The sequence below is a fragment of the Herpailurus yagouaroundi genome, unplaced genomic scaffold (assembly GCF_014898765.1).
Source record: "Herpailurus yagouaroundi ecotype Mexico unplaced genomic scaffold, PumYag 184, whole genome shotgun sequence".
Lineage (NCBI taxonomy): Eukaryota > Metazoa > Chordata > Mammalia > Carnivora > Felidae > Herpailurus > Herpailurus yagouaroundi.
This window is the reverse complement of record NW_024412415.1, coordinates 25,752,921-25,778,232: the sequence shown is the minus strand read 5'-3', so window position 1 is coordinate 25,778,232 and position 25,312 is coordinate 25,752,921. Positions and strand designations below refer to the sequence as shown.

The 25,312-nt window shown below is 43.8% G+C and overlaps 1 protein-coding gene across 3 annotated transcripts in view; it reads left to right on the top strand.

The window, feature by feature from the left end:
* The first annotated feature begins 6,530 nt into the window (after positions 1–6,530).
* The window catches only part of ANXA2 (annexin A2), a 43,475-nt gene continuing 24,693 nt past the window's right edge, over positions 6,531–25,312 (top strand). The window contains exons 1-3 of one of the 3 annotated variants that reach the window (XM_040492851.1): positions 6,531–6,642; positions 18,203–18,261; positions 21,154–21,253. In XM_040492851.1, coding sequence (XP_040348785.1) covers positions 18,214–18,261; positions 21,154–21,253 — 148 coding nt within the window. In that variant the 5' untranslated portion in view covers positions 6,531–6,642; positions 18,203–18,213. Of the gene's footprint in view, positions 6,643–6,807; positions 6,833–8,910; positions 8,979–18,202; positions 18,262–21,153; positions 21,254–25,312 lie in introns of those variants that run through there. The other 2 variants (XM_040492853.1, XM_040492852.1) reach the window with 2 other exon arrangements.

Genomic DNA, 25,312 nt, shown 5'->3' with positions numbered 1-25,312 from the left:
CTTCCTTCCTTCCTTCCTTCCTTCCTTCCTTCCTTCCTTCCTTCCTTTCTATCCAAGTTAGCATATAGTGCAATAATGATTTCAGGAATAGATTCCAGTGATTGATTCCCTATGTATAATACCCAGTGCTCATCTCAAGTGTCTTCCTTAATGCCCCTTACCCATTTAGCCCATCCCCCCACCTACAGCCCTTCCAGGAATCCTGTTTGTTCTCTGTATTTAAGAGTCTTTTATGTTTTGTCCCCCTCCCTGTTTTTCTATTATTTTTGCTTCCCTTTCCTTATGTTCATCTGTTTTGTATCGTGAAGCCATATGATATTTGTCTTTCTCTGACTGACAAATTTTGCTTAGCATAATACTCTCTAGTTCCATCCACGTAGTTGTGAATGGCAAGATTTCATTCTTTTTGATTGCCGAGTGATACTCCATCGTGTGTGTGTATGTATATATCTATATCCATTCATGTGTCAAAGGACATGTGGGCTCTTTCCATACTTCAACTATTGTCGATAGTGCTGCTTATAACATTGGGGTGCATGTGCCCCTTCAAAACAGCACTCCTGTATCCCTTGGATAAATACCTAGTAGTGCAACTACTGGGTTGTAGAGTAGTTCTATTTTTAATTTTTTGAGGAACCTCCATACTGTTTTCCAGAGTGGCTGCACCAGTTTGCATTCCCACCAGCAGTGCAATAAAGATCCTCTTTCTCTGCATCCTCCCCAACATCTGTTGTTGCCTGAGTTGTTAATTGAGGCATTCTGACTGGTGCGAGGTGGTATCTCATTGTGGTTTTAATTTGTATTTCCATGATGATGGGTGATGTTGAGCATTTTTTTCATGTGTCCGTTAGCCAGCATTTTTGAAAAATGTTTCTTATGCATGCATCCTTGATTTACAGTGGGATGGGTATAGAATTCTAGTTGCAAACTAATGACTTCATATTTCTTTCCTAATACATTTATAAGTTGGCATTCCTCTGTAAATAAGAGCTTCTTTATCCTATCTTTTGTGTATTTTTTAAACTATCAATTTAGACAATTCAGTGTACTATAATCAGTTCCTATCATTTTTCCATCAGTTCCTGTCATTTGCTCAGATTATCCCAAAATTTAGCGAGGAGAGCCCCTTAAAATTGGCTTTTGTGTCTTTTTGATAAGTTTTTTAACACAAAGCTCACATGTATTTTCTCTGCCCCATTTCTGAAACCAGCCCTTTGTCCTAGCAGAATTGTTTCATTTACTGGAAAATAGTATTTAGAAACCAAGATTTGAATGCTGAGTATAATGCCATTCTTATTTCTTTTATTTAAAAAAAATTTTTTTTAACGTTTATTTATTTTTTTGGGACAGAGAGAGACAGAGCATGAACGGGGGAGGGGCAGAGAGACAGGGAGACACAGAATCAGAAGCAGGCTCCAGGCTCTGAGCCATCAGCCCAGAGCCCGACACGGGGCTCGAACTCACGGACCGCGAGATCGTGACCTGGCTGAAGTCGGACGCTTAACCGACTGCGCCACCCAGGCGCCCCTGCCATTCTTATTTCTTACCCTTCATGTATGACCTTTAAAAACTTCTGGACTCTTTTAGGAATTTCCCCGTTTCCATCCAGTGTTCTAAAATTTCATGGTAATGTGCCTTTGTGTGTTAGGCTTGTTATTTTGTTGTTGTTGCTTTTTTGTTTTTTTCTATTTATTGTGACTTTTTCAGTGTAAAATCTCATGGCCATCACTTCTAGAAAATTGTCTTTGATTATTTCTTGATGATTTTCTTCCCTTTGTTTTACCTATTTATTCTTGCTAGAACGCCTATTATTTGAATGTTAGATTTTACAAATACTCTTTTCTTCTGGCCACATATTCAAATACAAGCCATTATTATGTACTGATTATATGCAGCAGGGCTCAGAAAAATAACAGCTAAATGGTTAGAGAGACTTTAAGCCATATAACAGAGGACTTGGAGCCAGCCTTTGTGTCACTGAAAAAATGGTGGTATGTGAAAAATATGGTGTAATGGAAAGGCAGAAACATATATTCTAGTCTCAGCTCTGCTACTTACTAGTTTAAGTACTGTGTTAGATTGTTTGCACAAGTGATTTCCAACATTTCCTTCCACCCCTCTCAACACACGTCACTTCCTTTATGAAGAGGTGGAATCTATTTCCCCTCCCCTTGAATTTGGGTTAAATGACTTGCTTTTTGAACAGTGGGATACAGACAAACGGACAATGTTACCGTCTAGGCCTGGAAGCTTCCACTTTCATTCCTAAAAACTATCAACTACCTTGCTGCAGAGAGGCCCTTTTGGATCTTCCAGACTCATCTGGGTCTCCCTAGCCACTGCTAAATAGACCAGAGATGAGCTGACCCTGCGAATTCTGCCCTTTGCAGAATCATAAGCAAATGGTGGTGGTTGTTTTAAGCCTCTAAGATTTAGAGATGGTTTATTTCCTAATATCAGTAACTGAAACAACTTAGTACCAGATATGGAGTGTTGCTGTAACAAAAACCTCAAATATGTGGCATTGACCTTACTGCCAGGCAGTAACCAGACAGTAGATGGTTAGTGGATGTTGAAAGAGTAGTGAGGAGGTTGGAGAAAAAGGCTATGTATTGGCAGAGTGTTTAACACCACTGTTGCCTATGGTAACATCAATGATAGAAAATGTGCCCAATGAACTCTGAATCTAGCCAAGGAGGTTTCCAGGAAGAATCCTGAGAATGGTCATCTTTTTGCCTCTTAAGATTAAGTATAAGAGGGGGAAAAATCACTAAAGAAAGATGTTTGGTTTCCAAACAGAATTGTTAGCCAGTACAAGGTTTACAAAGTAAGAAATGGCCTCGGGATAAAGATCAAATCATGTGTGGCTACAAAACCTTCTTTTATTTTTAAGATTTCAGAGAGATTTAATGCGATACTTTGAAGACTATCTCAGGTCTTTTAGGAATCTTAAGTGCTTTGGTCCAGCCTGACAAGCACCAAGTAGAGAGAGAGGTCTGTGTAAAAAAAATTTTTTTTATGTTTATTTATTTTTGAGAGGACAGAGCGTGAGCAGAGGAGGGACAGAGAGAGGGGGAGACCTAGAATCCAAAGCAGGCTCCAGGCTCTGAGCTGTCAGCACAGAACCCTATGTGGGGCTCAAACCCATGAACCATGAGATCATGACCTGAGCGGAAGTCAGATGCTCAACTGACTGAACCACCCAGACACCCTGAGAGAGGTCTGTTTTTAGCAAGCATAATACATGTGAATTTTGGAGCATGGAGTTAAACCTCATTAAGATTTACAGAAGACCCATAATGTTTTTGAGAAAATTGTATTGGATATAAATTTTGGAGCCTGGAGTGAACTTCACTAAGATTTATAGAAAATCCACCGAGTTTTAAAGATAATTTTTATTAATAAAAGAACTGTCAGCTTGGACACAAACAGGACAAAACGAAAAGTTTCTGGACCTTTGAGTTTCTACTGGCATGAAGTATATTGAGAGAGCTACTCAGCCACAAATTTGGGCCATTCTTATTTATCTATCTATCTATCTATCTATCTATCTATCTATCTTTATTTTTGAGAGAGAGAGAGAGACAGAGTGTGAGTGGGGGAGGGGCAGAGAGAGAGGGAGACCCAGAATCCGAAGCAGGCTCCAGGCTCTGAGCTGTCAGCACAGAGCCCGATGCAGGGCTCGAACTCACGAGCTGTGAGATCATGACCTGAACTGAAGTCGGATGCCCAACTGACTGCACCACCCAGGCACCCCAAATATGGGCCGTTCAAGTAGTCAAGAGGCTGAAAAGCAAAGCCCAACACTGAAAAGACAATGGATTGAAGCAAGGATCAGCAAACTACAGCCCATGAGGCCAATCCAGCCTGTTGCTGTTTTTGTATAGCCTGCAAGCTAAGAGCCCTGGCACCTTCACCTTTTGCTTCTTGAAAAGCCAGCACCATTACTACCCTGGTGTAGAGATGAGGACCTGGAGGATGAGAGACCAAGAGACAGAGAGACCTAGCCTGCTCTCAGACATTCTAGCAACCCCTGCTAAGTCACTACACAAATGGGTAAAGCCACTTTTGATTTTCCAACCTTAGTAAGCTGCCCCACCCAGCATCATGTGCAACAGAGTCAAGCTGTCCCTACTGAATCCTGTCCAAATTGCAAAATCATGAGTAAATAAGCGGTTATTTATGTTTTAACCACTAAATTTTAGTGGTTATTTGATACCTTGCAATAAATAACTTGAGTGCATTATTTAATTTCTGGACTGGGTAGGAGATTTTATTTGGGTTTCAGGTTCTTCATCTATAAAAATTAAGGATTGGGCAAGTTGGTCTTGAGATCCCTCTCTGCTCTAACATTCTGTTACTGTGTGAATAATTCTCTTCTATTCTATCCTTTTTGTGAGTGCTTATCATTGCTAGGTAGGTATTATTAGCCGTGTTGAGGTACAGCAGACAAAGTGTGAGTAAAATAGAGGCTTTAGGGGTCAGTATGCACAACAGTAGACCTCATCTGAGATCCTTTGTAATAAACATCCTCCCCAACTATGGGGGGAATAGAAAGGAAAAAGAGAATCTTTGCACTAAGAGATTAAAAAGTTCTTTTATACTGGCAGAATTGGTCCCACGCTCCTCAGAAATAGCAAACCATGGCTTCTAATAGCTTCAGCTTTATGATACTATCAGTGTAAATTTCTGTAGCTTGAAGCAAACTCTGGCTATTGCCCAGATCTTTATGAATTTGCTGAAGTCGTAACTAAGATAAGAAAAAAAAAAAAAAAACACATTCTTTTGGATACTTGGTGGCTTTATTTATTTATTTTTTTTCTGGGTTTAGTTTATTTTTTATTTATTTTTTTTTTAATTATACTTGGTGGCTTTAATGTATTCCATGATTTGAATTTAATCTTATGCTCTGTAGAGGCCCCACGACACACAGGTGGGAATAAGAAGCTGTGCACCATGCCCTGAAAGGAATAGAAAAGAGGTAGAATTCTGTCCACCTGTGTAGTCTGTTTCCCTTTCTGTTCCAAAATGTTCTGAGGAGTAGGCAGATAAACACGATTTCTGCCTGTAAGGCTTTCAGCCTAAATTTAAGAGCTGTATATAAATGTAAAGGGTGGGGGGTGCCTGGCCGGCAGCCTGAGTTCTTGGTTGTGGGTTCGAGCCCCATGTTGGGTGTAGAGATGACTTAAAAATGAAATCATTTAAAAAAAAATGTAAATCAGAAATTGTACCAAAAGAGTTGGTTTATTTTCTATTTGTCCTTCTGATAGGGCCTATTATGTATAATTACAAGGGAATGAACTGGGTAACAGCTCAGGGGTGAGTGTCCATAGACCCCCTTTGTGGCTAGCCTGCTAGGTGACCGTGAGCATGACATCCTGTGTCTCTTGGCTTTCCTATCATTTTCTGATTCCTAAGAGTGAAATGAGGCTCAACTGGAAAGTGAAAATAGACCTTACAGTAGATGGAAGATTAAAACACAGAAGCACGAGGAGTAGAGAAGAGTTTGGTGACTGGTGAGAAAGGAAGTACTTCAAAGGTGCAGGGAGACGTCCTTGGGATTCTTAGTCAAATATTCCTGCTAGTTTGAAGTTTGAATGCAGTATTTGAGCAGTCACACACAAAATCACGTTTGCTTACATGTTTCCACTGTGGCTTGTGGAAAAGAGCAGGGGAGAAAAAGCAAGAAACTGAGCAAAACCAAAAAGGCTGCGGAAGAGCGGCAGTTATGAAAGAGGGAAGGGAGGAACTTATTTGTTGAAACTCGAGGCTCAAAGCCACCGGCCCCACCCAGTCCGGACGGCCTGCCACGAGGACGCGCAGCGTGCGGAGCGGGGTCGTGCGAGGCGTGGAGAGAAGCTGAGCGGACCGCGCTCCGGAAAACGGGCTCCTCCCGGGCGCGAGCGGGGTGGGATCTTGGCTCCTGGCTTCGGCTTCCCACCCGCTCCTCCCACCCCAACCCTGGCTCCGGGCCCGACTGCTCGCTGCGAGGCCCCGGAGAGCCAGTCTTTGCAGGGCAGAACCCGGCAGATCTCCCGCCCCACTCTCCTCACGGGAACTGCTGGTCAGAGGTTAAGCTAATATGTTTGCAGACGGTAACGGAGAGCTTGAGCTGGATGCCAACGGCCCCTGTTCAGGGGAATCCCGATTTATGTTTCTTGGAACAATTCTTCCTTCCATTGCATTGATGCCTAAAAAGAAATAAATAAAAAAGAAAGAAAGAAAAAGTGACTTAACCAAGCTCCGAGCCTACTAAAGACTTGCTAATTTATTAACTTAAGCCAGGGCTGGGGACTCGACGTGGCGCTAAAAAAGTAAAAGGAGGGAAGAAGAAACATGCTGATACGTGGGCCTCAAGGAAGCCTCATTGGTGTTTTAATGGAGGGCAGGGCCGTGGGCGCGGGGGCAGCTCCCGCGTGGCGCTGCTCCGGAACGTTCCTGGGCGAGGCCGCCCCAGTGGGCGGGCGGGTCGGGGAGGGTGAGTCACCCGGACTCCGGGTGGGAGCGGGCCGGGGGAGGCGGGGCGGGGCGGGGCGGGCCTCGCCTGCACCGCGAGGATGTGGAGGCTATAAAAGCCCCACCCAGGGCAGCCAGCTCTGCTGCACAACTGGGGACGCTTGCTGCTCTCGGCGCCCGGCCCAGGTAAGCGGGGCGCGCCCCGCCCGCCCGCTATGGCCCCGGGGCCGCCGCGCTAGCGGGGCGGGGAGGGGCGGAAAAGGAGGCAGACGGCCTGGCAAAGAGGCTTGGGCCACGGGAACGGCCTCGGGAGGCCGTCCAGGAGAGGGGGCTGGAGGGACGGTCCGCACGAGGTGGAGAGCTGCGCAGTTGCAAGGTGGTCTGGGCAGGGGTGAGGGGGACCAGTTGCGCCTCGGCGTTGGGGGTGGGGGGCAGAGGGAGGGGGTCGGGTATCCCCCCCGCAGTGCTCCCAGGAAGCTTGGAGAGGGGCGCCAGGGAGGGGAGCGGAGGGAGGCCCTACATTCCAGACGCGCCGGGCGCGGGCGGTGAGCAGGGTGTGGCTGCTCGGGTAGCCTCGGCTCCCAGGCGGGGCGGTCTGGGGGACATTTCCCTCCACGTTTAACAAAAGCTTTACGGCCATCTAAAAAGTAACCCCCAGCAGTTTCAAGTTACTTTACTTGAAAAACAAAACAAAACCTCGCCTTTGTGGAACTTGTACCGACCCGCAGCAGGAAAGCAGCTGGCGGGGGGGGGAGGGGGGGAATTGAGGTGTGGGAGTTTGTAGTAGCTACCCGATAACACGAAACAAAGAAGGAAAAAAAAAACTCAGTTTATTCTCCTTTGCCTAGATTATCTTGTAGGAGAGCAACTTTTGATTTCATTGTTATCTGGAGAGTATCTTGGTTGACCATTTTTTGCGTCAGGAAGGAAGTGTCCCCCAAGCTTGGGGGAAGGGAAGGAAGAGGGTTGTCCTTGACTGTTACTCCCGGTGATGCAGCAGTGAGTCAGGGACCAGGATACAGAAAAGGGCGTGGCCCCCTGGGCTGCTCCAGGCAGCTGGGAGGCCGGTCTCAGCCCCTGGAGTGGAGGGCTGGATTCCATCAACTGGCTGTTGAGAAGGTAGGGAGGAGGACATCAGTTTCCTTACCCATGAAAGTGGCTTCAGGATGCTTGCTCTTACCTACACAGGGTTATCATTGAAGATTTCAAAACAAAAAAAACAAAACAAAAAAACATTCAAAAGTAAATATGTAAAGCATACTGAAAACACGAAGTGCCCCACAATTGCAGATTGTCACTTTTCGGTTAAGATTTGCCATTTTAATGCTGTGGGTATTCTGAATCTAAAAGAGCAGTGGCCTCATGGGTACAAATGGTCTTTACCTAAAGCCATAAGATCCTAGAGTCAAGGAGTCTGGGCCCCTGAGCTTAGACTGACTCTACTGATGGATTCTGTCCAAAAGTGGGTTCTGCTGTGCCAGTCTGGAACTTGGAGATTTAGAATGCAGAATGCACTTTCTCATTGAAACAATGTTAGAGAGGTGCTTAGGTTCCTAATTAACATGGGTTGTATCTAAATTCTGTACTGATAGTACATGCTTACTTTGGTGGCGGGTGATGGTGAGGAGGAAAGGTGGGAGGATAAAGGAGGGTATGTGGGTAGGAAGAATAAATCACTGAAATGTCATTCTGGAACTTTCCATAATTTTAAGGTTGGCCCTGATTAATTATTTTAATTGGAAAATTAGATCTTTGCCCCCTCTCATCCCCCAATTTGTTTTTTTTTTTCACCTACCTCCTGTGTCCTTAGTGCCCCCCTTCTCTGACATATTGCAGAAGCCATTAGGTTTATCCAGTCCTGTCTTCCCACATCAGTGTACTTACACCCAGCTAGAGACTAGCAAATTGAACCAATATTTATGAAGTTAAGAGTGGTTGGTGATCCTGAAATCCTCAGCAACCCAAAGGAGTTGTATTATTTAAAAACCAAGAAAAGCTTGTTAACCTAAACACGTCTATGCTTTATAAAGTTAGAGGCCATGGAATTAAGGAGCCGCATAATTACAACATTCAGGCGTTGTGAGGGAAGATCTCAGATGAGGCCAAGTTCACAGAGGCAACCTCTGGAGAGGAGTCCTCTGGCCTGTGACATTAACACATTTCAGTTTAGCACTTCTCTTTCTTCTGAGTCCATCTCTTATCTAGATGCTTCAGGGGTTTCTCCAAAAGTATCCATCACATCTGTAGTAAAAGGGTGTGACCATCAATGTGCATTTTTGTGATTTGGAGACCTCCTGGATTTTGTAATTTCCCACAGAGCCAAACAGCCTATCTGTGGCAAATGCCCAGGAAATACTGCTTGCTCACTGGCATTGATTAGGTTCTTGGTCTTGGATTGCATCTCAGTATTTAACATTTTGTGTCTTTCAGCTATTAAAGGACTGTATTGATTGACATTATGCTGGCTCTCATGGCCATTAGTTTCCTGACTAATTTCTGATTTAAGTAGTTTTCTTGGCAAGGTAGGTAGCCTTCTATAATTGTTATTGATTTTGAGGGCTGTAGGCTCTTTCTGCACCGTTGGAACTGGAATCTTGCACTAACACTCTTGCAGGCTGTGGGCTTGCAGAGGCATTTTTTGTTAATGGAGAGTGGGCAGGTCACAAAAAGGAGTCCCAGGGTCTCCTGGGCTGCTTTGAACATCCATTCATTCCACAGCATTTATTATGCATCTATTATGTTCTACTCACAGGTATAGGTACTGGGTATAAAAGACTGAACAAAACAGACAAAAACCAAACAAATAAAACCAAAACAAACTCTGCTCTTAAGACTTCTAGTCTGGCAGGAAGTGAAAGAAAACAGACAAAATAAGTGAGTTATATAGATAGTAGTTGGATTTTGAACTTTACATTTTCCCAAATGAATATTTAGTTTCCAAACTTGGTGAAAGCTCATTTCCCCTTTAATCCAGCTGTTCCACAAACCTGAGCATCATATTTAGCTTGCCTGTGGCAGTGACCTTTAAAGTTATAGTGCCTTAACCTGCCTTCTGGATTTGATTGTTAGAATTAAATAGAAATGGAATGCTCCTCTTTTTCTTTTTTTGCACATAGGACTCCACCTCCCTCATTTTCCCTGGTGCCACACCCAGTTCTAGTTAGAGGCTACCTCAGGAAATTCCAGTTCTTTAAAAAAGTTCTTTCCACCCGTTCACTGGTATACTTTTCCTTCTGTTTCCAGAGACGGTCTCCATCTCTTTTGTTGGGAAGCAGGTCATCAGTAGGGGTCAGGAGATGCCCAGGCTTGTTTTGAGTGACTCCACTGAGATTACCTCTGAATCTCCCTTCTGGGGTACACCCTGAAACTTTAAGTCCTCTGCTCTCAGTCTTATGAGAGAGAAGTCAGTAGCATCTAAGTAGTCTGAGTTCTAATCCCAGTTTTGGTGTGGGAAGTTCCGACTCAGGGGAGTGGCTGTGATCTAGAGTCCTTGCTCTTTGTCTCCTGGCCACACCCAGTGTGCACACTCTTAACCCAGAGGAAATGGGAGTCCAGAGGCCACTTGCAGGTCCTCGTTTCCACCTCCTTCCTTACATTCCATGCTGTAGGAGATGCAGGTTACATTTCCACATTGTCTAGGGGACAGAGCTAGAGCCCAAGTGACCCTAACAGCACAGAGGTGGGGTGCTGCGGGTTGGAAGAGGCTGTATGTCAAGACGAGAAGGAGGCTGCCCCTGAAGTGATCTGCCAGGCTTTTTTTTTTTTTTTTTAATTTTTTTTTTTTAACGTTTATTTATTTTTGAGACAGAGAGAGACAGAGCATGAACAGGAGAGGGTCAGAGAGAGAGGGAGACACAGAATCTGAAACAGGCTCCAGGCTCTGAGCGGTCAGCACAGAGCCTGATGTGGGGCTCGAACTCACGGACCGCGAGATCATGACCTGAGCCAAAGTCGGACGCTCAACCGACTGAGCCACCCAGGCCCCCCTCTGCCAGGCTTTGAGAAGATTTGCACAGAAGCTGGCTGCTTAAGCATCCAGCTCAGAATATATGGAACTGGAACTGCATTTGGGTTGTTTAGTCTGAAGGAGAGAAAGAAGACTGAGCAAGAGTGCATTGAAATAGGACACACAAGTTGGAAAGACCCAGTGTGTGTAAACCATCCATAAGTGCGATTGAATGCCAACTGTTAGCTAGGCACTGCTCTCAGACCTGTGAGGAAACAGAAGTGAAGGTGACAAACCCTATGAGCAGATACAATGGAAGACCACCTTCATATACAGGAGACAGGAGCACAGGGCAGGGAGAGGTGCAGGAGAAAAGTACATGATTTTTTGTATCCTGAAGTCTCATGAGGATGTCAGCTGATCAAGATTGGGTGTTCCCAGAGGAGGGAACTTGAAGAACTTGGGCATAAACGTAGTAGAACTGTGCTCAGTGTATTTGGAGAAGGATTACCAGTCCAGTGTGACTGCAGTGCTAGGGGTGTGTGCGTGTGTGTGTGTGTGTGTGTGTATGTGTGTATACACACACGTACGTATTTGTATGTGTGCATTCATGTGGGGCTGTGTAGGAGATCTTTATGGAAAGGTAGGTAGAGTCCAGAGTCAAGATCTTGAATGCTGAGTTTAGACTCTTTCCTGTAGGCATCAGGACCCCATTAGAAATATAATAAGTGGGTCATAAAACATTGAAATTGAACTGTAGATGTGCAGGCCTTGATTTCCCAACCCTGAAAGTGTTTCATGCCAGCTGACTTCATTCTTCCTGCCAGTTTCTTTCCACCCACTCCAAACCCATGTCAGGGGACTGACAGAGAATCTCTGAGAACAGGAGGCTGCCACGTAGGTCTGTAGGTAGCAAACAGACACATCCTGATACAGGTCTGGCAGCAAACGAGCAAGCCAGAGCAAGTGCTATTGTGTCCGCCCCGCTCAGTTAGATCAAGGCCACTGGGCAGAATTCCAGGATTTCTGCGGAATGACTTGGCCCTGTGACTCAGGCATTGATCAAGACCGTAAAACCAAGGAGAAAAGTCTGTGTTTTCAGGAATGTTCTCTTCAGTAGAGATGCTTTGGGGGGGTGGGGTGAAGAGTGGACGGAGTACAATATGAATTCCACGCCCAGCCCCACTCATGCATTCCTCCTCCCCGCTTTTGGTTTAAAATCCCAGTCTGATCCTGTGGACCTGGAACTCTGCACAGGAAAGGTTTTGGTGGGGAAACCCAACCCTCCACACTCCCAACCCCACACATTTTTGCTTTAAAAATCCTCATTTGTATCATCCAGTTCCTGATTGATTCATCATGGTTGCTAGGGCTGTGTTTTGTGGCAACACATCAACATGCCACGTAAAAACTGTAAAGTGGGTGTGTCCACGAAACTGCTGGTTTATACTCAGATTTCAGATTTGGTTGTGCAGACCAGCCCTGTTGCAACATGGTTTTGTTTGTTTGTTTGTGTGAATTAGTATTTGGGTTTTCTGGAGCTGGTTCCTAATTCCTTTTAGTAGGACTTGTTTTTGATTTGTAGTGTTGACTCTTGGGTTTGCTTTGTCTGTTTCAACTTTTTTTTGTTTGTTTTTTTGCAAATTTTGTTTTAATTTTCTTTTTATGGGCATAGTTAAACCTGTTTCACTTGTACCATTTTTATTACTGCATGTTTGCAGTGAAACAGTAAAATATTTTTAAAAATGTAGGGTTTTTTTTTAAAAAAAAAGGACAAACCCTTAAGTATCTTTTTTTAATAATCTTTTTTACTTGTTTTGAGAGAGAGAGAACATGAGCAGCAGAAGGGGGGCGGCGAGAGATGGGGACAGAGTATCTGAAGTGGGCTCAGCCAGAGAACCCAGTGTAGGGCTCCAACTCAAGAACTGTGAGATCACGACCTGAGCCGAAGTTGGAGGCTTAACCGACTGAGCCACCCAGGCGCCCCCTTAAGTATCTTTAAGACAGCCCTTATGTTAAATGTCAATGATTGTTTTTCGACAGCTGCACAGATTTCATTAATGTCTGGCTTTGTACTGGAAGAGCTTTTCCAGTCAGGCAGTTAACTGTCTTCATTCATTAATATTTTCAAGGCCAGAGGAAAAAACTGTTCCCTTTATGGCTGGGGCAGGGAGGGGCACAGTGAGTCTGTGTTCTCACCCCGGTGGTGAATTATTTCAGACTTGTTTGAAGTAGGTGTGGCTCTTTCAGTAAGTCACTCTGTACCTCTCCAGTTATTTTCTTAAACGAAAAAACTTTACCTGATAAAGAGCCATTTTAATGATCTTGTCTCGTCAGCCAGCCCTTCCCTGGGAATGGAAGGTACTGGTGCGTGCAGATCCTAACTCACCAACAGATGGTATTTGCTGACTTTTTCCCTTCTGTTTTACAAGTTGAAACCAGTTGGAGATCTGGGTGAGGTCAAAGTGCTGGAAAGAGTGATGCAGACTGCCATTTTCATGTTCTGTAAGAAGTCTGCCAGGCAAGGAGTGGTTGTTCTGCTTTTAAAACACTTCAGAATTTTTACACCGTGATGTGGAATAGGTGAGAATGGAATTGTCTCATGGCTTGTAGACTTCATTTTATTCTCAAAGCACTAGGTTAACTACGGCAGAGCTTAAGTAAGAAAATTCAGCCTCCAGGGGCGCCTGGGTGGCTCAGTTGGTTAAGCTTAGTCTGACTCTTGATTTCGGCTCAGGTCATGATCTCACGGTTGTGAGACTGAGCCCCACGTCAGGGCTTAAGAGTCTGTCTGTCTGTGTGTCTCTCTTCTCTCCCTCCCCTTCTGCATCCCCCCTGCACCCCCCTCTCCCCCCCAAAAAATTCAGCCTCCACAGCAAATGTTCTGAACAGATACTGCAAGCATTGGTGAACAAATCACTTTGGCTTTCTGGCTCTCCAGTATTTCCGCAGCCAATCTTAATTTTGCACCATTCAGAATCCAATATTTTAGGCCTCCCACAGGATACCACATTAGACGTGTTTTAAACCTGTCCTCTTGGTTCTCCCACCACCCAGGGATAGACCGTCTCTTCCATTTCTTCTCCCTAGCCTTTCCCACATGTTTCTCGGGTTGGAACCTTCCCGAGTGAATGCTGTTCTCCATCTAGTCAGTACCTCACCAGAAAGCTCTTACCTGATCCCACCCTTATTACTTTTATCTTTCTCTCTGCCTGAGTCTTAGTCTTTGGAATGAAGAACTGTTGTGAAGTTGCAAAGGTGAAGGCCCAAGAGTCAGAGGACCCAGATTCTGGCCCTGCCTCCGTTCTCATTAGCTGAGTAACTTGGGCTTATGTCTCAGGCGTCTCACTGGGGCAGGAAGGGAAGAGAGCTGGAAAGCCCTGCGGGGGTGGAGTCTGCATTTCACAGTTTTGTGTGTGTCTGTCATAGCCCTCAGTGAGTGCAGACCAAGTGTGTGCTTGCTAGGGGTTTATTGATTATTTGCATGTTACCTGTGTTTGTAACCTACAGTAGCACTACCAAGACTTTCTCTGCTTTCAAGAGTAGCGCTGCACTGGCACATTCTCATCAATCAAACGTACTATGCTAACTGATGTTTTAACAAGCATTGTAAGTGGCAGAGCCGACTGTTTCTTCTAGTGACTAGTCAGTCGTTCACAAAATGGCTTTGCATTGCCAGGGGATCGGATGAAGAAACAAGGGCCATATTTTATTTGTAAGGTAAAAATGTATTTGTTATTAAGCTTGCACGAAATAGGAAATATTTATTGGATAGAAAAGAACTTGCATTGAGTTATAGCAAATGTCATGGATACTGTTTTGTGGTTATTGTGATCATTTTGCTTTTTCTGCAGAATGGCTGTAAATAATACAAATATAAATGCGAATTGTGCCAAATACCAACTCATTTCTAAAAGTTTATTTAGCATCTAGAGTGTGCAAGGCACTCTTAAATTTGCGGGGGATCAAGACTCGATGAGGAAGATGAAGTAAAACATACTCCCTGCCACTCTGAATGGTACTTAGGCATTTGCCATTTGAATACTTGGTACATGCAGGAACTCAGTACGTTTTGCTCAGCAAAGAAGTCTGGTGGCATCAGAAAGTGCTTTTGGCATTGAAAGGTGGGAGAGAGCATGTGGGATGGCAGCTACAGCCACCCCATTAGCAGATGCCAGAGTAGTGGTAACTTCAGGAATGGGTATTGTCTCCATAACTAGAAAAAGAGGTAAAGGTACGGATATGGGGGAGGAACTAGGCATCAGGGTGCTGCGGATGAAAGGAGTACAGTGTTTGGGGAGAAGCAAGTAACTATTGGGCTCAAGTCCGCTTTTCCTGGGGAGTACATAGAGGGCGCCGAAATGGGGTTTCTGTGCCAGTCTTTGAGGGCTGCCCCAAGCTGGAATAAGAGAATACCATTGAAGGATGGGTTTTTAACTATTTCAATAGGATGAAATAGAAGAATTTTATTTTTTTAAAAATGTTTATTTTTCAGAGGCGGGGAGAGGCAGAGAGAGGGGGACAGAGGATCTGGAGTGGGCTCTGTGATGACAGCAGCTAGCCCGATGGGCTCGAACTCACAAACCAGACTCAAACTCAGGAACCGTGAGATCATGACTTGTGCCAGAGTTGCACCCTTAACTGACTGAGCCACTCATGCGCCCCAAGAATTTAATTGATAGTAGCATGTAGGATTGATTTGATGAAAGAACAGCACAACTGTGGACGATAGAATGGAGATGAAGATTTGTGGCGCTTAAAAAAAGCCCTATTTTCTGGCTCTCCTCAATGTGTTGTGGCTGTGGGAGAAGAATTAACAGGAATGGAGAGTGTATATCAGATTGCCTTTGACTTATACGGTAACGAGGGTCCCACGTGGGACAAGCTTAGGCCGCTGTTTGCAAAGCCAGTGCTCATGGCCGGAAAGGCAACTTAGAGGAAGAACTATGCAGTAAAAACTTACTGTGCCTCTGTGGTTGAGATTCCCTAAACATCAGAACCAATGTGAGGTAACTGATTTAAGAAAGAAGTGGACTTTAATCCACACTTCTCTGTGAGGAGAAACAATTCTGTCTGCAAGTCTGACTTAGCGGTCCTCTGTTCAGGGTTTTGCTTTTGTTGCGGTGTTTTTATTTCTTAGCTGTTTACGGTTGGGACTAGAATTCTTCCAGGTGAGTGACAACAGTTCATCCCTTACTGCAGACCTATTGCAGTTCTGACTAAGCCTCGGGGGTGGTAGTCAAGGTCAGGATTGGGTGGTTAGTGTCCTAGGGAATTCTGCTTAGGTGATTCTCAGGCGGATGGATACTGGTGATACCCTCTGGAATGTTTCTTTCCGCAAGTAGAAGTAGGAGATTTCCTGCTCTATCAAGGCAGACTCAAACTTGTTTGTCTTGACAAGAAATCTCAAACTTGGTTTTCGAGTAACCTGGCTACTGCAGACGTTTTTGGACTAGGATTGGACCATGGCACCATGGGATCCTTTAGATCAGTGCTGCCCAACAGAAATAGCATTTGAGCTGCACATGCAACTGTAAACTTTCTAGTACCCAGTTTAAAAAAAAAAAGGAAAAGATGGGGCGCCTGGGTGGCGCAGTCGGTTAAGCGTCCGACTTCAGCCAGGTCACGATCTCGCGGTCCGTGAGTTCGAGCCCCGCGTCCGGCTCTGGGCTGATGGCTCAGAGCCTGGAGCCTGTTTCCGATTCTGTGTCTCCCTCTCTCTCTGCCCCTGCCCCGTTCATGCTCTGTCTCTGTCTGTCCCAAAAATAAATAAACGTTGAAAAAAAAAATTAAAAAAAAAAAAAAGGAAAAGAAACAGGTGAAATTAAATTTAGATCATGTATTTGGTTGAACCCAATGTACCTAACATATTATAAATACGGTATATAATTAATATAAAAAACAAAGATATTTTATATTCTTTTTCTCATAGTAAGTCTACAAAATCCAGGGTGTAGTTTACACTTAGAGCACATCTCACCTTGGACTGGACAGTTTTCAAATGCTTGATACCCGGGTGTGGCTGGTAGCCACTGTTTTGGACAGTTCAGTTAGAGATGCATGACCACCCATACCAGCATGGCATACTTGTTACAACTGATGAACCTACCTTGACATATCACTGTCATTCAAAGCCCATAGTTCACATAAGAGTTCACTCTTGGTACTATACATTCTATGGGTTTTGACAAATGTATAGTGGCTACCATTACAGTATCATACACAGTAGTTTCGTGGCCCTAAAAATCCTCTGTTCATCCCTCCCTCTTTTCTAATTCCTGGCAACCACTGATCCTTTTACTGTCTCCTTTGTCTTGCCTTATCCAGACTGTCATTTTAGTTGGAATCATACCATGTGTGTAGTAGGTAGCCCTTCAGACTGGCTTCTTTCACGTAGTAATATGCATTTAAGATTCCTCCATGTGTGTTCATGGCTTCATAGGTCATTTCTTTTCAGTTCTGAATAATATTCCATTGTCTGGGCACCACAGTTTATTTGTAGAGCAAGACTTTTTACAGTCAGGATTCTATCCCAGTGGTGGGACATATTTGCGGGTGGGGGTGTCTGAGGGCTGAGGGAGTGGGGGTACTTGGAATAGCGGTGGTTTTCTTGAAGACAGAGGGGTGGTCTAGGAGAGAGCTCAGGATGAAAGTCTTGCAAAAATATATCTATAAGCACAAATAAAGGTGAATCCTCTTTTCTCATATTTCTTACACCTCCACCCAACACAGAGCCTGGCACCTGCTTTTCGTCCAAAGTGTTGAGAAGAGTTAACAAATGTGTGTGCCAAACACTGCCTCCAAGCCAGTTTTATGAAGATACTTAGACCATGCTAACTGTTGGAAGAGAATAGAAAGCAGGATTTGCATAGGCATAATTTCCTTGATCAAAGAATATTAAGCACAGAGAGATCAAAGTGAACGTTGCTGTAATTCAATTGTCGATCCCACTGTTTCAGGATACAGCTCTGCTCTGTTTTCTTTATTTTGGGATGATGGTGCTAAATGACCTCTCTTGTCTCAGTTGAGATAAATTTCCTGCTACTTGGGCACTTTTCATTGGCAGAGGTTGGTGTATCAATTCCGAGAACTGTGTGATTGCAAAGCTGGAAAGCCAATTCATCAGGCTATCGTGTCACAGCCCGATTAAGTGTATTAACTGGAAGATGACTTCATTTCAGCCATTTTGAATCTTAAATACAAGGATCAGTCTTTTATGGAATGAGTTAATGTTAGAAAATCTGTCCATTGTCTTTTTCATAAACAGTTTAATATCTTCTAAACATCAGTGAGCTAAGAAAATAATGATGGATAGTAATAAGTATGGATAGAATGGGCCAGTGTGCAAATGCTATTGATTTCAGGCCACACTCATGGTTTTCAGGTCCTTTTCAATAGGTTAAATTACTGGTGAGAAATACAGAAGCAGTGGCTGGTTTGACAAGCTTATCACTTTTTATGAGAAGTGGAAGACTCAGTTTTATCCTGTTTGAACAGGTTGCATTAGCCTTGGGGAGCATTATGTTTTTATATTCACAAATCAGTCTCCCCAGGTTCTGTTTACACAGAACAGGAGAAAGACTGGCTACTTCTGTAGTCCATCCCAAATCTAAGGCACACCATCTCCCAGCTTTAATTTGCCCAATCATAAGATAGGAATTGAATCTATTTGCAAAAATTACTCTAATATCCTCAGATGAAATGGTCCAAGAAATAGAGATTAGTATAATGAATCACTGCGCTTCAGGGGAAAGGAAAGCCTCTTCATAAATATTTTCTTCTTGTACTTTTTTTCCCCAGCTTCTTTCAAAATGTCTACTGTTCACGAAATTCTCTGCAAGCTCAGCTTGGAGGGTGATGTAAGTATGTCATTTTCACTTTGTGTAATTTTTGCAAATTGGACATCTCTCTGGATAACTGTGCTACTCTCTTTCCTTGTGCATCTAGGGAAAATGAGGACAAAATATAGACAGTCATTCCCCGTCTTTGTTCCCCTTTCCTTCCCCGTTACTTTTGCCGTTCCTAGTAGTTCAATTTGATAGAAATGTTATGGCACTGGAAACTTTTTGGGCATCACATTAAAATTGAACATACACTAGTGACATTGGAGTGGCTGGAGTTTTACCTTGCTATATACTTAGCATGACAATGGTAGTAATTGTTATGATGATACATGTCTTTTAATGTCATGCCCTGGCATTTTATTAATGACTGTCATAAGCTACAGCCATCTTGAAAATGATCCTTGTGTGTTTTGGACTTCTTACAGTGTACAGGAAGTTGTTCTAGACAAGGACTTAGACGTTTGTTATTTTTAAAAAAATTTTTTTAATGTTTATTTATTTTTGAGAGAGAGAGAGACAGAGTGAGAGCAGGGGAGGGGCAGAGACTGAGACACAGAATCCAAAGCAGGCTCCATGCTCTGAGCCGTCAGCACAGAGCCCAGCCTGGGGCTCAAACCCACGAATCGTGAGATCATGACCTGAGCCAAAACCAAGAGTTGGACGCTTAACTGACTGAGCACCCATGTGCCCCAATAGTGTATATTTTTAACCTTTCCTCTTGGAACTTGTGCACACTGTTGTTGGCAACACTTAACAAGCTGCATGTTGAGGTCCAGACAAGTCCAAGAGCTAAATAATTTATTCCTTAATGGATCTGATCATTAGATTATTTTTAGTATCAGATTTCAGAAGTTGGCTTCTCGTGTAGCCTTTAGTATGATGCATTTCTCTGTGTGGAGAGATGGGCCTGCAATAGAAAATGTCCTACATTTCCCCCATATTTTAAGGTTTTTTATTTTAGAGAGAGACAGAGCACAAGCAGGGGAGGGGCAGAGAGAGAGGGAGACACAGAATCCGTAGCAGGCTCCAGGCTCTGAGCTGTCAGCACAGAGCCTGATGCAGGCCTCGAACCTGCAAACTGAGAGATCATGACCTGAGCTGAAGTCAGCTGCTCAACTGACTGAGCCACCCAGGGGCCAATTTCCCCCATATTTTGAAGGAAGAAAAAAAATCACTTTTCCTCAATAATTTGATTTTCAAACAAGTGGATTTTACAGGTAATAGGTTCAATTATCCATTTAGTTTTGTTTCCAGAAAATTTATAAATTATTTATAACTTTTCCCTACTCACTGTTGTTTTTGGAATAAGACAACATAGGACCTGAGAAATAAAGCCTTATATGATATGGCTCAATGACCAGACTGCTTGCCTTTGGAAATAATTGATGTAAATAATTGTTTATTGTTAATAATGTTTTAATAATATAATAATAATAATAATCTAATAATCTAAGATGTTCTTCTTAGATTTCCAAACACATTTTGTAGCCACCATAATAAATATATTACTTCAGAATAGCATTTTGTCCTTACCTTTTCCTGAATGTATGTTTCATTTCCATTGATATAATCTTACGGGAGTGTTGAGGAAAATTAGATGGAATTTAAGAATCCATTGTGTTTCAGAGTTTTAAATATTAAATGGATTCAGTATTTGGCCAAGATGATCACAAGTACATTTTGAAATACTCTGTCCAGTCTTGAGCTTAGATTTCTGGTTTGCCTTGGGAGATATTTGAGAGGATGGCATCATAGTTACTTACCTGTATAACCTCACTGCTAATAAAACCAAGTGAAATGGGTGCTGGGATGCCTCATAATGTGTTGCCCGTGGGTGGAAAGGTAAGTCAGGGCACCTCGGTCTGGGACTCTTCCCAGAAATCGAAGCAAGGCAAAGTCATCACATCATGATGGCTATTATGTACTTGGGGTAGGTGGTGGGGATGGACTAGTCTTGATGTTGAAGGTGGATGGTTCCACTGACGGCATAAACCAGTGTCCGTCTTCTTTTGCTTGTTCTTTGCTTTGGGACCAGGTAGCAGGGAGGAAAGCTCCAAGAGCTCTCAAGGAAGGAGAGAAGTTAAACGCTTTGGAAGGAAGTGATGTAGATGCACTCTACTGTCCTTCCCTCAGTCTGGGGTGGTGGGGTGGGGTGGGTGGGAGCGGGGCCATCAGATCATTAGAAAAGAGAGAGGGTATTGTTTAAAAGGCGATAAGAAAATAAGAAGAGTGGTAGACATAGGGTTCAAGGCATAGTGTTAAAGATAGCAGAGGAGAGGGAACGGAGAGAGAGAGGAGCAGGAACTTGGTGAGCAGAAAGAGGTTGTGGGCCATGAGGCCTGACCACCTTAGTGCCATGGCTTCCCTCGCTTATCTGATAGTCTAAAATAAGCAGGTCAGCATTTTACATTTATATTTTAAAGAATTGTGAGCCCAGTGATACAGGCCCAGTGGAAATTCATATGCCTGTAGCAAAAACTTGGCTAAACACACTTGTCATTCAGGCATTACCACATTTTCAGCTTGTTTCACATTGTTGCCGGCCTAGTTTCATGCTTTCCAAAGCCTTACCAGATAAACGCCCAGTAACATGGGAATAGGCCTAAGCTGAGAGCCAGGAGGCCCAATTTTGGGTTGTCTGCTTTTGAGTGTGCACCAGAAATAGGGTAAGTGGAAATACACATGGTGTATTCTAAAGTAGCTGAGCCTTTCAAGACAAATTCTCATTAGAAATGATGAAGTTTCTTATCCTCTGTGTGATGGGCACATTGATACTTCCCTAGTTACCTAGTTTACGAATGATTTGAATTGTTTAAAGAAACAATGGAAAAAAGTCCATTTTAGGGCTGTTTCAGCTGGAGGGTTTGAAATGTTTATGACTTGAGTGTGTTTGTCTTTCAACCTCAGCACTCCACTCCCCCAAGCGCATACGGGTCAGTCAAAGCATACACCAATTTTGATGCTGAGCGTGATGCTCTGAACATTGAAACGGCCATCAAGACCAAAGGTAGGTGACTTTTGTCTTCCTCTTGCCAGGCTCTGATTGAGGCATTTTTGTTGTCTCTTCATTCTCCCTCAAATCTCCATATACTGCCCATTTGAAATTGTCATCGAGCCTTGATGGAGTGGATCTATGCCTTCCCCACTCCACCCCACCCCTCCTACCCTCCCTCCCTCTTCCTTCCCCACTTTGAAGACTTAAAACATGAGAAAGTATTTTAAGCAAGGAGCCCAGTAACATGGGAATAGGTCTAAGCTGAGAGCCATGAGGCCTGATCCCCTGCATGTGTGTTTTGGGCTCAACTCTTCACTTCGAGTCCTCAGCGCCTCCTTTATAAGGAAGAGGTTGGTCATGGTGATCCGAAAGAGCCTTTTTTGTCCTGGATCCCCTTGAATTTTGTTACATTTGTTGGAAAAATGCTGGGAAATTTTTACTGCTTTGCTTTTAGATTGATCTAATGAACAAAAAATTTAGACCTTTTTTTTAACCCTATCAGTTACGCCCCTTCTTCTGCCTGGAGCTTGAATTAGAAAAGCTGTCAGAATGAGTGTTTCCTCAAGTTCTAGGATGAGTAAGAGAGGGCTGGGGGCGTATGAGCTTCCCTTAGAAATACAGCAGATAAAGCATTTAATTGGGCGGAGCTGAGCAAGAACTTGTTCAGGTCATCATCGTGCTGTTCTCCCTTCAGACTCTGGCTTATGTTAATGAAGCACGTGTCTTTGGGGTCCCCCCACCCCCAAATCCCTGGAACATTGTGATTAGTGTGGTGATGCTTGTGATTCACTGCGTTCTTCCCCCTTTTGGACAAAGCACTTCCTTTCCCTGAGGGGCTAGACTGAAATGTGGATGTGACCCGGCAACCAGAGCAGTTGCTGGTTCCTACCTGTGCTGATGATGAGTGGTTTTCTCTTCACAGTAGAGTGTTTTAACTTAGGGACACTCTTGTACAAGTTGCATTCAGGTCACTGACAGACTGGGAACTTCAAACAGGATTACCTAGGAACCTAAAACGAGGATGATCATATGACCTGGCTTATTTATGTCTACATTATTTACTGATTGTGCCCCTTGTCACTCTCAGAATTGTTTTGTGGGATAAATTACATGGTCATCTTTCCTAAAACCTCAGAGAAACTGGTGACTTTGTTTCTAGAGACAGGATGGAGAGGAGAAAAATCTTTTACATCCTGTGGCTCTAACAGGACACAAGGATTTGCACCATCTGCCTGAAGCAGCCTTACGTTGTGTGAGGACACTGGGAACCTCCCAGAATGGCTGCCTGGACAACTGGAGGGAGAGTAAAGAAGCATCGAAATTAGACGTTTAATATGAGTCTTCTTTTCTTGATGCTTTTAAATGACCATACTTGTCAAACTCTGGGTTGGGAAGTCAGGAAGTCACTAATCAGAAAATGAGACTAAAATTTTCAGGCCTTGGGGCTCCCGAGGGACTCAGTCGGTTAAGTGTATGACTCTTGATTTCAGCTGAGGTCATGATCCCATGGTTTGTGAGACGGAGCCCCTCATCTGGCTCCCCACTGAGCAGGGAGCCTGCTTGGGATTCTGTCTCTCTGCCCCTCCCCTGCGCATGTGCGTGGGCATGCAGGCACTCCAGTGGTCTCTCTCAAAATGAATAAATAAACAGTTAAAAAAAACTTGCAGGGCTAATCTCACCACAGACCTTTCTCTTCGCTGGAGCTGAAGTGTGTAGTGGGTGAGTGCATGTGCCATTGTGGCTCACTTACCACCTTGGCTCTGCCACTAATTTACTAGCTCTCTGACTCCGGAAAAACACTTGACTTCCTTAAGCTTCAGTTTCCTCCTATAAAGTAGAGCTAATCAAAGTTACACTTCACACAGTTACGGTTTTTTTTTCTTCTCCTCCAGTTGTTGTGAGGTAAGAGTGGGGCCTGCCATAGAGACAGTGCTCAAAATGTGCAAAACATGTTACCTTAACACACAGGATCCACTGTCCTAACACTCACCTTATCTCCCTATTTGGGTGTGCCTACATTCCTGGGGGTTCTTGACAGGCCACTGTAGAAACACACTCCACTCACCTAGCAGTTAACTCATCTGACAAAGATGGTGCCTTTTACAAGCTTGAGACAAAGGCTGCTTTCATCCCTGCATGAGAAAGCTTCTAAGCACACTGGAATGTAAAGATTGTGCAAATGAACTCTGGTAACAGCTGAAACTCCCATGGTAATAAAAATACCTTCAGGCCCTTTCTGAGTTAGTAGGAAAATACTGTAGTTTCTAAACAGAAACGTCTGGAGGACTAAGAATTGGATTCCTGCATTCCAGTTTGGTCAAAAGCAGCTGACATCACTAGTATGGTTGCCACTATTTATTGAGCGCTGATTATGGGAAGGCATTGCACCAAGCACTTTGGGGAATGTTCTTCTTAGGTGAACTTCAAATTGATCCTGACATAGTGTCGTATCCTCTCGGATTTATGGGTGACACAATTTAGGGTTAACATGTTTCAGGTCTCTTGGCCTTGGTTCAGACTGGGGTTTGAACAGCTTTGTTCAGCCCCAGGCCTGTGTTCTTAAACACCCTGATCTCGCGCCACCCACCTGCAAGGATTGGACTTTTTTTCTTTGCCATAAGTTATTTTCAGACGTGAAGAACATTTTGTAGTTGGGATTCTATCGATATCGGATACCTGTCATATTTGTGGTCCAGGTTCAGATCCCCTGTCTTCTTCTCTTCCGGACTTAATGCCTAGTGATTCCACTTAGGACCACTTAATTATTTACTTTTGGTACCTAGTAATTTTACCGAGTAACTGAATTTTCTTGTGTTAGTTCTCTTGGCCCCTTAAAATAATTTGTGGATTGTCAGTATGTTTGGGAACCTTAAATCCAGGAAACTATTGAGAAGAAAGAAAGTGATATTCATGTAGGGCTCAGTGTACCAAAGATGTTAATATCAGCATTAGTTATGGTGGTGAAAAGCCCGGGTCTCTTCTAGTTGGAGAATGACTTAGTAAGTTGTGGTAACTCCTTCTGTGTTACATAGAATATCTGTAGAATGTCACAGAAATGTGAAAAATGAGATTTATGAGCAATTTTTACAGAGATACAGTTCACATACATACAATTCACCTATATTAAATGTGCAATTCAGTTTCGTAGTGTATTCACCGAGTTTTGCAACCATCACCAACATTTTAGAATGCTCATTTTAATTTTTTTTTAATGTTTACTTATTTTTGAGAGAGCATGCGCCCGTGAGCAGGGGAGGGGCAAAGAAAGAGGGAGACACAGAATCCGAAGCGGCTCCAGGCTCCGAGCTGTCAGCACAGAGCCTGACGCGGGGCTCAAACTCACCAACCGTGAGATCATGATCTGAGCCGAAGTCAAACGCTCAGAGCGAACTGAGCCACCCAGAAGCCCCTGGAATGCCCATTTTAACATACATTCACCTTAAAGGTGTCAGTTGTATAATTGATTCTTTTCCTCTATTGCACCTTCAGCACATTGCGTATTCTCCAAATTTGCTATGGTGGCACACATCATCTTCATAAATGGAAGGCAATACATTTAATTACAAACAAACGAAGTCAGTAGTTGGGAAAGTAACATCCCTTTGTTCCTTTCTCCTTCCTCTTGATATTTGTAGATAACTAACCCTACTTTTAAAAAGTGAGCTAATTAATAGTTGCGCTTCCCATTTAAAATACCTTCTACCTTAAGTGTAATTAAGAAGCTCGTGCCACACCTTAACCCCACTCCCACCTCAAACCCTTTATCGGGAGGACACCATGTTCCGTAATTGCTGTTTCCTTGACATCAATGGAAACAAAGGGTAAACCTCAAATGCTGACCTAAACAAAGGGCAAAGGACCATGACAAGATGACTCTCTGGGCCTCCCCTCCTAGATCAGGTCACTCAGTGTATGTGCACACATGTGCAAGTGTGTGCCACGTACCGAGCTCACTGGGCGTGTTCTGCTCCCTCTGACTGACCACAGACTTCCCTTTAGTGCAGGTACTCTCAGGAAGGAGAGCTGGGAGCAAGTCACCTGTGGGGGAGGCTTCTGCAGCTGCTGTTGAAC